The sequence below is a fragment of the Heterodontus francisci genome, chromosome 2, assembly GCF_036365525.1.
Source record: "Heterodontus francisci isolate sHetFra1 chromosome 2, sHetFra1.hap1, whole genome shotgun sequence".
Lineage (NCBI taxonomy): Eukaryota > Metazoa > Chordata > Chondrichthyes > Heterodontiformes > Heterodontidae > Heterodontus > Heterodontus francisci.
The window spans coordinates 57,960,058-57,972,066 of record NC_090372.1 but is presented as its reverse complement, the minus strand read 5'-3'; the positions used below and the strand labels follow the sequence as shown (position 1 = coordinate 57,972,066).

General features: G+C 42.3%; 1 protein-coding gene across 4 annotated transcripts in view; it reads left to right on the top strand.

Moving 5' to 3' along the window:
* The window catches only part of LOC137384483 (triple functional domain protein), an 873,575-nt gene that overhangs the window by 465,041 nt on the left and 396,525 nt on the right, over nucleotides 1-12,009 (top strand). For all 4 annotated transcript variants that reach the window (XM_068058645.1, XM_068058631.1, XM_068058625.1 and 1 more), the window contains exon 10: nucleotides 5,647-5,769. In XM_068058645.1, the coding sequence (XP_067914746.1) occupies nucleotides 5,647-5,769 (123 nt within the window). The remainder of the gene's footprint in view (nucleotides 1-5,646; nucleotides 5,770-12,009) is intronic.

The following is a 12,009-nucleotide window of genomic DNA, read 5'->3' as shown; positions in this document are numbered from 1 at the left end:
GGGCCTCTGCTCTCGGCCACTTCTATGCGGTGCTCCCCTTGTGGAGGAGGTGCAGGCAGCCTGCTCACTTGTCTCTGCCTGTGTCTGAGGTGCACATGGTGGTTGTCCTCATTGTCGAGGTGCCAATGGAGGCACCTCCAGAGGCTGCTGCACCTGCATCATTTGAAAATAGCTCCATTGCACTTCTACAGTGCTTTCCCACTCAAACTGCTTTCTCAGCAGATGTCATTCTTATACAGCCATGGTGGAAGTGGAAATTTGAAATGTGAAACTGTAGACCACATTGTTTGAAGCTGTCCTAGGCTAGAAAATGGTGAACTGGGGGCATATTGGGGCTCATTGCTGAGTACAGTGCCCTGCAGATTCTCTCTGCTGGGAATTGGTGCTGGTAACGGTGATGGGGGGGGATGCGGGGGTGTGGAGGTTATAGAGAGAACATAATCAAATGCAAAGCAATGAGAGCATGCTACATGGTTGCAAAGTTGACCACCTGCCTCTGTGCTATTTCCTTCACACAGCTGCAACAGCTCTTTAGTTATTTCATTGGTGGAGGAAATGCTGAATGTGTATGGAGGAATACCTCTCGGGAAATCGAACCATAGTTTTTAACTAGAAATATTATGTCAAAAGTTTTTGATTTCTCATTATAATGGGGACTTGTTTTGCTATATCTTGGTTACTTGTAACTTCAACCCTGAAGTGAAATCCTGTTCAATATTGTATTGATCCTGCAGATCCAGAAATATGCACCCAAATAATTTTGTTTAGGAGGTTATGGCTGCAAAATTGGGCTCCGTAGCGCCGTTGCTATGGGAGTCTAGCGATGCTGAAAATGGCGACCGATCTGCTTCCGGCCACTTCCAGCGATGTTCACGCGGATTGCCATGCTGGGAATAGCAATAGTGTGGGTGTGTCGTACAGGAGCATGCAGAGTGCACTCAGCCTCTAATGCAAATTCGGCGCCTGACCTGCCATTTTGGACCTTGCAGGTCCTGTTAATGCCCTCTCTGAAGCACGTTAAGTTGAACACGCTCAGAGAAAAGACTACTAAGTCCCTCTCCTTGTGTACAGGGCCTCTGTGTTCTCCACAACCTGATCACACATGGACAGCACACGTACAACGAGAGTCATGCTGCCACCAGGAACGTCATGGAGCAAACCATTGGTATTCTAAAACAACAGTTCCAGTGCCGAGACCACTCAGGAGAACCCAAAGATAATCGTTGGAGCTGTTTTAGAGAAAGTGGGACACATTATTAATGTCTTTGGTTATTTAACTTAATATTAAAGACAGAGTAAACTGTGGCATCTGGTGCAGGATGTATTATGTAAGGATCCAACAGGATCAGTATACATTGGAATTCGCTGCTATTCATAGAAATTTACAGCAAATATATTGAACTTTTCGAGATGGGGAAGAGTAGAGAATTACTTTTTTTTTATTCGTTCATGCGATGTGGGTGTCGCCTGCTATGCCAGCATTTGTTGCCCATCCCTGGTCCAAATCAGTTTCTGGTCAATGGTAACCCCCAGGATGTTGATGGTGGGGGATTCTGCAAAGTTAATGCTCTTGAACATTAAGAGGAGATAGTTATATTCTCTCTTGTTTGAGATGGTCATTGTCTGGCACTTGTGTGGTACGAATGTTACTTGCCACTTATCAGCCCAAGCCTGGATATCGTCCAGGTCTTGCTGCATCTGGACACGGACTGCTTCAGTATCTGAGGTGTCGCGAATGGTGCTGAATATTGTGCAATCATCAGCGAACATCCCCACTTCTGACCTTATGTTGGAGGGAAGGTCATTGATGAAGCAACTGAAGATGGTTGGGCCTAGGGCACTACCCTGAGGAACTCCTGCAGTAATGTCCTGGGACTGAGATGATGGACCTCCAACAACCACAGCTATCTTCCTTTGTGCTAGGTATGACTCCAACCAGCAGAAAGTTTTCCCCCTGATTCCCATTGACTCCAGTTTTGCTAGGGCTGCTTGATGCCATACTCGGTCAAATGCAGCCTTGATGTTAAGGGCAGTCACTCTCATCTCACCTCTGGAGTTCAGCTTTTTGTCCATGTTTGGACAAAGGCTGTAATGAGGTCAGGAGCTGAGTGGCCCTGGTGGAACCCAAACTGAGTGTCAGTGAGCAGGTTATAGCTGAGCAAGTGCCGCTTGATCGCACTATCAACGACCTCTTCCATCACTTTGCTGATGATCGAGAGTATCCTGACAGGACGGTAATTGGCCAGGTTGGATTTGTTCTGCTTTTTGTGAACAGGACGTACCTGGACAATTTTCCGCATTGCCGGTAGATGCTAGTGTTGTAGCTGTACTGCAACAGCTTGGCTAGGGACACAGCTGGTTCTGGGGCACAAGTATCAGTACTGTTGTTGGTATGTTGTCAGGGCCCATAGCCTTTGCAGTATCCAGTGCCTTCAGCCATTTCTTGATATCGCGTGGGGTGAATCGGATTAGCTGAAGACTGGCATCTGTGATTCTGGGGACCTCAGGAGGAGTTTGAGATGGATCATCCACTCGGCACTTCTGGTTGAAGATTGATGCAAATGCTTCAGCCTTATCTTTCGCAATGATGGGCTGGGCTCCCCCATCATTGAGAATGGGGATATTTGTGGAGCCGCCTCCTGCTGTTAGTTGTTTAATTGTCCACTGCCATTTACAACTGGATGTGGCAGGACTGCAGAGCTTAGATCTGAATTGTTGGTTGTGGGATCGCTTAATCCTGTCTGTCGCATGCTGCTTGCCACGCAAGTAGTCCTTTTGTAGCTTCACCATGCTGACATCTCATTTTTAGGAATGTCTGGTGCTGCTCCTGGCATGCCCTCCTGCATTCTTCATTGAACCAGGGTTGGTCTCCTGGCTTGATGGTAATGGTAGGGTGTGGAATATGCTGGGCCATGAGGTTACAGATTGTGGTTGAACACAATTGGGTATCATACTGGTGAATAATTGCAGATAAGTTGGTTGAATCTTAAACTTTGTGTGAGGCAAGTTCAGATCACAGTGCCTGTGTTTGGTGCCTTAATAGTCATATAAACCATGAGATTAAGTAACTTCTTTCATTTCACCTCCAGATTTGACGCAGCAGGAACTGGCACAATCATTGAAACACTTCTCTGTAATATTAAAGGGCTAGGTCGCAGTACAGTTAGGAAATGGATTTCAGAGTTAAATATAACCTGAGATTTACAATTTCTATTTGTAAGAGAAGTCTGTTTTCAGCAACTTCACTTCAGAACTGTGTATGCAGCTGTGTATGTTGTACAGAATTACTTTTATTTCCTATTTTGCCTGTAATGCAATAAAATATACATACAGCTTTATTTCCAGCATTGACATTTGTGCTAGCAGGAAAAAAGCATGGCACTGTGTAGTCAAATCGCTTTTTCTTTTACAAATTGACAGAAATATATAGTACTGTTGGATTTTTTCTCCAGCTAAATATTGCAAGAACCCCAGTCATTGTCTTTAGTCTCCATCACAAAGTGCGTTATCTAGCCACCAACTCCATCCCTTTCTCTGGCAGCTGTCTGAGGCTGAACCAGATCATTTGCAAACTCAGTGTTGTATTTGACCCCGAGATGAGCTTCCAACCAAATAATCTGCTCCATCACCAGGACTGTCTGCTTCCACCTCCCTAGCATCGTCTGACTCCGCCCCAGCCTCGGTTCATCTGCTGAAACACTCATTGTTATCTCTACACTTGACTATTCTAATATTCTCCCGGTTGGCCTCTCATCATCCACCCTCCATAAACTTGAGCTCATCCTAAATTCAGCCGCCCATATCCTATCTCGCACTGCGTCCCGTTCACCTATCACCCCTGTGCACACTGGCCTACATTAGCTCTGCATCTGGGCACACCTTGTTTTTAAAATTCTCATCCTTGTTTCCAAATTCCGATGGCCTTGCACACCCCTTATCTCCAACCCGACAACCCTGTGCGATCTTAGCACTGCTCCAGTTCTGACCTTGAATGCATCCCTGATTTTAATCTTTCCACTAATGACGAATGTGCCTTCAGCTGCCTAGGACCTATATCTGCAATTCCCTCACTAAACATCTCTACCTCGCTTTCCTCTAAGATGCTCTTTAAAACCGGTCTCAGCTTTTGTTTGATATTTTGTGAAGCACCTTGGGACTTTTTATTACATTAAAGGCATGATTTAAATATAAGCTGTTGTTGAAAGCATTGAAATGTTTTTCAACTCTGCTTCTTTCTCCACTGATGCTGCCAGACCTCCTGAGTATTTCCAGCATTTCTTGTTTGTGTTTCAGATTTCCAGCATCTGCAGTATTTTGCTTTAATTGAAATGTTTTTCCTGTTTAGGTTGTTCTGCTTTGTCTTTTGTATTTTATATGCTTTGTCTTTTTAAAACATCACAGGATTGTTATAGCACAGAAGGAGGCCATTCGGCCCATCATGTCTGCACTGGCTCTTCCCTAGTGCCATTCCCTCACCACCTCCCCATGATCCTGCACGTTCTTCCTTTTCAGATAACAGTCTAATTCTCTTTTCACTGCTTCGATTGAACCTGCGTGCACCACATTCTCAGGGAGTGCATTCCGGAACTTAACCACTTGTTACATGAAAAAGTTTTTCCTCCTATCACTTTTGTTTCTTTTGCTAGTTATTTAAAAACTGCCCTCTTGTTCGCGATCTTTTCACGAGTGGGAACAGTTCAACCTATCTACTCTGTCCAGACCCCTCATGATTTTGAATACCTCTATCAAATCACCTTTCAGTTTTCTCTTCTCGAGGGAAAACAGTCCCAACTTCTCCAATCTATCTTCATAACTGAAGTTCCTTATCCCTGGACCAATTCTCGTGAATCTTTTCTGCAATCTCTGCAATGCCTTCACATCTTTCTGAACGTGTGGCACCCAGAACTGGACGCTGAGGCCAAACTAGTGTTTTATACAAGTTCAACATAACCTCCTCGCTCTTGTACTCTGTGCCCCTATTAATAAAGCCTAGGATATTGTATGCTTTATTGACCACGCTCTCAACCTGTCCTGCTACCTTCAGTGACTTATGCACACACACACACACACACACACACACACACACACACACACACACACACGTCCCACTGCTCCTGCGCCCCCTTTAGCTATGTTCCCTCAGTAGTTAGCTTAAATCTGGTGCATAGATTGCACCATCTGCAACTTTTATTATAGATTGCTGGATGGAAAAAGAAAAGTTTCACCAGTGCATAAACATATCACCAGGTTTGCAGGTCATAAAAACATGTGCGCAAGTGAGAATAGACTTTGACTGTAAGGAATTAAAAAAAACTAAAAAAATCTCAGGCCATCAATATGCCATCTGTGAAACCCCATATCAAAGAAGGAATGTTTGAAGTACTTTGAGACTTTTTTCTATGTTAAAGGCACTATAGGAGTGCAAGTTGTTCTCGTCATTGTCATTGTTTTTGCCTCTTCATTACGGCAGTCTACAACATGTCAACTGTGGTAGATAAATATACAAAGAGATTTATCTGTCTGCTAATGGTCCTTATTTTAATTGATGATTACATTTGTTACAAAAAGTGAGAATCTGTTGATGATCACTAGAATTTCATATCTGATGGAGTGTTCCTAATCCAGTGCTTTCATTAAATTTTGCAGGTATTAGACTGGATTGAAAACCATGGGGAGGCCTTTCTCAGCAAACACACTGGAGTAGGAAAATCACTGCACAGAGCCAGGGCTTTACAGAAACGGCATGAAGATTTTGAAGAAGTTGCACAGGTGAGGATATGCAAAGCCTGTATGAAAATATTCTTGCTCATGCAGGCTTGGAGGACGGAGAGGTAAGTTTTTGAATTTTTTTAAAGAGATGCCCGCCCACTGTTGTTTTCATGTTTGTGCTTTGGGCCAGGGCTGTTCATTCTTCTGTCCATTAACACCCTCTCTGCACCAACGCTTTGTCTTTCAGCATGCCATTAACATACCGTTCGCCTTTGGTCCATGACCTTCTGGTCAGTTACTCTCTGTGACCCTCTGTCTTATCAACACCTTTACTTTTGTTATCTCGTGCCCCACCCCCACTTTATTTGCTTAAAACCTATTACATTTCTAACCTTTGCCAGTTCTGATGAAGGGTCACTGACCTGGAAAGTTAACTCAGCTTCTCTCTCCACAGATGCCAGACCTGCTAAGTATTTCCAGCATTTCTTGTTTTTATATCATAATGAATGTACTGGATCCATCGTTTCCTATTACTCTATGGTTGGAATCATTGAGATTCAAAATGTAGGCTCTTACAGGGAAGTCAAGGTGATAATCTGCTGGAATAACAGTAATATTTTTAAAATTGTAATTGAAATAAAATGTTCTGGAGAGAAACATGATCCGGAAATAATGTCAACAGGTTGCTTAGCTGATGCCATAAACTGCATGAAGTAAAGCCAATTTGTAACACTTAAAATGCTTAGAGCAACTAAAGTCGCTAAACATTAATGCCAAACATGTGTTTATTTACTGTGGGATAGAATGAGTTCAGTTCTCACAGTCATAATATTTCTTCAATAATAACTCTATATTTTTGCCTCAGCTTCGTTTTCTGACTTTGTCCAAGTTTTGGACTTCTTGAGGACTGATCTGTGTTCTCTCTGCTGGAGTTCTTTGGAGTTTTCCTATTGCTTTTTCCTGTCTTTTCCTATTTCGCCAAACATGCCTGTTTCTCACCGTTCCCTCCTGGACATTAGCTTTCTCTCTCATTCTATTTCTTCCTTTGATTGAAGCTTGCAACTTATGTTGGGATTCACTAACATTAAATATTTTAATTTAATTGGTAGCATAGAAATTTTGCTGTTAACAATGCTAATTAAGGGATATTGTTTTAAAATCTAATGCATTCTTTTTAGACAGAAACATAATTTATCATCCATGCAAAAGAAGTGGATGCAGTTAAGCCACTATTTAAATGTTCTGATCAGTTGGAGAGTCTGAAATGCCAGGAAAATATTTTAACTAGAGGCATCGGGGGACTGGGAGCCAATGTCGATCAGCAAGCACAGGGGTAATGGGTGAATGCGTCGATTGAGCACGGGGTGATGAGTGAATGTATCGATCGAGCAGGGGGGATGAGGGAATGTGTCGATCGAGCACAGAGGTGATGGGTGAATGTGTCGATCGAGCACAGGGGTGATGGGTGAATGTGTCGATCGAGCACAGGGGTGATGGGTGAATGTGTCGATCGAGCACAGGGGTGATGGGTGAATGTGTCGATCGAGCACAGGGGTGATGGGTGAATGTGTCGATCGAGCACAGGGGTGATGGGTGAATGTGTTGATCAAGCACAGCAGCAATGGATGAATGTGTCGATCAAGCACAGCAGCGATGGGTGAGTGGGAATGTGGTGCAGTTTTGGATCAGCTGAAGTTTCTGGAGAGTGGGGTTAGGAGGCTGGCAAGGAAAAGATTGGCAAAATAGATTCTGCAAGTCTAAAAGGCAAGGATGTTGGTTTCAGCATCAGATTGGCTGTGGCAAGGCAGAGATGAGCAACTGAGCTCAGGTTACTTCAGTTCACAAGCTGTGCAACAGTTTGTAACAGATTCAGTTCTTCTTGCAGCCCCTGGCCAACACTATAGATATTTTAAAAAGAGTTAACAAAGTGAGCGATGGTCCTCCAGAAAGTGAGTCTGGGGAATTAATAATGGAAAATCAGGAGATGGAAAATGAATTGAACAGTATTTTGCATTGGTCTTCACTTTAGAGGATATGAGGAACATCCCTGAAATAGCTGTAAGTCTGGAAATGGAAGGGAGGGAGGAATTTAAGAAAATGACAATCAGCAGGGAAGTAAAACTGAGCGGGTTGTTGGAGCTGCGGGCTGACGGGTCCCCGGGTCCTGATGGATTTCATCCTGGGGTCTTGGAAGAGGTAGTTAATGAGATGGTTGATGTGTTGCTTTTAATTTTCCAAAGTTCCCTGGATTCGGGGAAGGTTCTATTGGATTGGAAAGTGGTGGATGTAACTCCTTTATTCAAAAAGGGTGAGAGGCGGAGGGCAGGAAGCTGCGGGACAGTTAGCTTGGCATCTGTCATGGAGAGCATGTTAGAAGCTATTAGGGATGTTATGGCAGGGTACTTGGAGAGATTCAGGGTCATCGGGCAGAGTCAGCATGGTTGTGTGAAAGGGAGATCATGTTTAACCAATTTATTGGAGTTCTTTCGCAGTGGTTAGCACCGCAGCCTCACAGCTCCAGTGACCCGGGTTCAATTCTGGGAACTGCCTGTGTGGAGTTTGCAAGTTCTCCCTGTGTCTGCGTGGGTTTTCTCTGGGTGCTCTGGTTTCCTCCCACAAGCCAAAAGACTTGCAGGTTGGTAGGTAAATTGGCCATTATAAATTGCCCCTAGTATAGGTAGGTGGTAGGGAAATATAGGGACAGGTGGGGATGTGGTAGGAATATGGGATTAGTGTAGGATTAGTATAAATGGGTGGTTGATGTTCGGCACAGACTCGGTGGGCCGAAGGGCCTGTTTCAGTGCTGTATCTCTAAACTAAACTAAACTAAACTAGTTTAACTGCATAATAAGTTACCCCAATAGGACAAGCACAAACTGATATTTCTTTGAGTCTTTGGACAGAAAAATAAATGCTTTGTGTGTTACTTGGTACTATGCAGACTTGGTTGGGCAAGTATAGCTGTGCCTCAACTGTAAAGAAAAATGTCACCAATTGTTACTGGATTCGAGGTGAGCGTGCTGTCAGTGGGCCAAGCTGACAGAAGTCAAGTTACAGCTGTCAACAGTTTTACAATGTTGTTCACTTTGAAACTTTGTTTATTCTGCGTCATTTCACTGTTGATAAAGCTTGTAATAATTTTGTTTTCTTAACAAAAAGTTAAGTCGAGGAAGTTAGAAGTTGTAAGCTTTATTAAAAGGTTTCTTCATAAAAATGTCAGTCTTGAGCTGTCGCACACTACAGGAAGTGCCTAAAAGTACATCTAAGGCATGAAAGCAAATTGTTCCCATCTCTGAAATCAATTCAGTTGTATATTTTTGAAGTAACTTTCTTGTTTATAAATGACTATTCTCTTTTCTACTCCACGATGAGAGAGCTCCCCATATATTTTTTCTGGAATTCCCGCCTTGAAGAAAACTAAGAAATTAAGCGTAGTAATTTACAGATGGAATCTACTTTTGTTCCCTCTTCCCACCTCCCCACCCTCCCCCCCTCCCCACCCCCCCCATCTCAACCCTCCTCTAGAAACTACTATTGTGTTCTCTGATTTACAAATGTTGACCTCCACAAAAAAATCCTGATCCAGGCTCTGCTTGTGCTGAACTCTGTTGGCTATGCATTTGAATCAGCATTTAAAATTACTGTCTCCTTTTGCCTTGCGCCATCATCCCTTTTATCATTTAATCTGTCTATGATTCTAAATGCCTTTCACCCTGTCACAGACTTTCCCTTTTGTTCTTCCTCCCACCACCCCCCCACAACCCTTTCCTTGGCTTTGCACTTGCCTAAAATCTCTTCTATCTCTAGTTTTTCCAGTTCGGACAAAAGGTCATGGACCTGAAATATTAACTCTGTTTCACAGAAGCTGCCTAACCTGCTGAATATTTCCAGCATTTTCTGTTTTTATTTCAGATTTCCTTCATCTGCAGTATTTTGCTTTTGTATTTTAAGAAAAGACAATGATTACAAGTAATCACACTTGCTACTGAAGTAATAACGTAATAAAAACAGAAAATGCTGGATGTACTCATTAGGTGTGGCAAGAAGAGTTGATGTTTCTTGCAAGCAATACCTTTTTGAAAAAGTTGTTTTGTTACTGCAGCACCACCTGGTGGTTGGCCTCAGCTTATTGAATTAGAAATTTGTAATTCACTAAATGTGAAGATTTGTTTTCATTCACCTTTAGTCGAGACTATGAAACAAATCTGCCAATGATCTTAAGTAAAAACAGAAAATACCAGAAACTGGAAAAGGGTTCACACCAGAAATATTAAACCTATCTTTTTAGATGCTAATGTGTAATTCCAGCATTTTCTGTATTTAATTTATGGTATTAAATAGGAGGTTTACCAGGATGTTGCCTGGTCTGGACAGCATTAGCTATGAGGAGAGGTTGGAAAAACTCGGATTGTTTTCACTGGAACGACGGAGGTGGAGGGGCGACATGATAGAGGTTTACAAAGTTATGAGCGGCATGGACAGAGTGGATAGTCAGAAGCTTTTTCCCAGGGTGGAAGAGTCAGTTACTAGGGGACGTAGGTTTAAGATGCGAGGGGCAAAGTTTAGAGGGGATGTGCGAGACAAGTTTTTTACACGGAGTGGTGAGTGCCTGGAACTTGCTGCCAGGGGAGGTGGTGGAAGCAGATATGATAGCGACGTTTAAGAGACATCTTGACAAATACATGAATAGGAAGGGAATAGAGGGATATAGGCCCCGGAAGTGCAGAAGGTGTTAGTTTAGGCAGGCATCAAGATCAGCGCAGGCTTGGAGGGCCGAATGGCCTGTTCCTGTGCTGTACTGTTCTTTGTTCTTTGTATTTGCAGTTTTTCTTGTCTTTATTTGTTTTCATTTTGTCATAAAGTCATTTAGATGACTACATTTTGTCCAAATTACACATTTTGTTATTGCTACTGCTGCATTCTATCTGAGTAATTTTGTTCAGTCATATTTAGGGTTATTTTTATTGATGATTGCTTCGAGTAATCTAGTCTGACATCTTTGACAAAACCCTGTGGTTTTTGTTCATAATGATCCATGCTTTGATCAGTTAGCTAGTTTCAGCATGAGAGTTTGCAGCTCATTCTGTCACCAAGTTGTGAAATTCTTTCCTGTGGTGAAATAAAAGACACTGATTAGAGGAACATTACTGTTAAGTAAAAAAAAACAAACTGCTCTAGATGCTGGAAACCTGAAACAAAAATCGCAAAAGCTGGAAATGCACATCAGATCACTTAGCACCTATGGAGAGAACAATTCTTGTTTTGGGTACATTTCCTGAAAGGGTGTACACACTTGAAACATAGACTATCAGCATTGCTGCTAATTTGTTGCCTTTGCAAAGCAAAGGCTAGTATCAGAACACAAGCATAGATTTGCTCGCAATCTTCTCTTTACACATCCATCTGAGTCTCAAATCTCTCTCAAACCTGCCTGACATGAGCAAAAATCCTTTGAGGGCTAGCAATTGGAGTGTGTGATGCTGAATAGGCACTAGTGCACTAATATTCTGCTCTGATGGTCTGCTCCCTGGCACTGCTATTTGAAATTAAAGTTCTATATGCTTAAAATGCCAATGAATGGAGTGCATCATTGAAGATAATACCAGCTGGTTGCTCTTTATCTAGCAACACGTGATAAGGTCACTGGGGATAGTGACAGTTTTAAAGAAGAGGGCATCTCAAGTGCCAGCAGTGGAGCACATGTGTAACCGGTTGGTGTTACTTTCAACAAAACACTCCATATATACACAGGTAATACCTTTGTAAGATTAGATAACTTTTAAGCAGAACTGTATACAACAGCTTCATGTGTAGTGGTCAGACAGTTATAATGATCAAAAAAGAAGCTACTCAGATGACCTTTGAAACTAAGTATGAAAACCTATGTGAGAATTTAAATTCATAGGCATCTCACAGAAACATACTGTAAAATATATAGGCGGTTAATCTAAAGAGTATGATGTGAGGAGAATTTAATAAATGAAAATGCTGAGACTGAAATCCGTATCTGTGCTTTGGATTAATTTAGTCCTTAATATGTTCTGATCCAAAGAAAAATTGGTTTGAAAGTGCAGAGTATCAGAGAGGTTGTGCTTGAGATTTTTAATATAATTGGTATAAGATAATTAGTTAATCATGGTTCTGTATCATTTACAGGTTTTTTTAAATTAAAAATCATCTCTGCTTTTTACATTAACAATTTATTCCTGTGGTTCAGTTCGGAAAATGGGAACAGAGTAGGCCATTCAGTTCCCAAGCCTGTTTGGCCACTCAATTAGATCATGGCTGATCTATATTTCA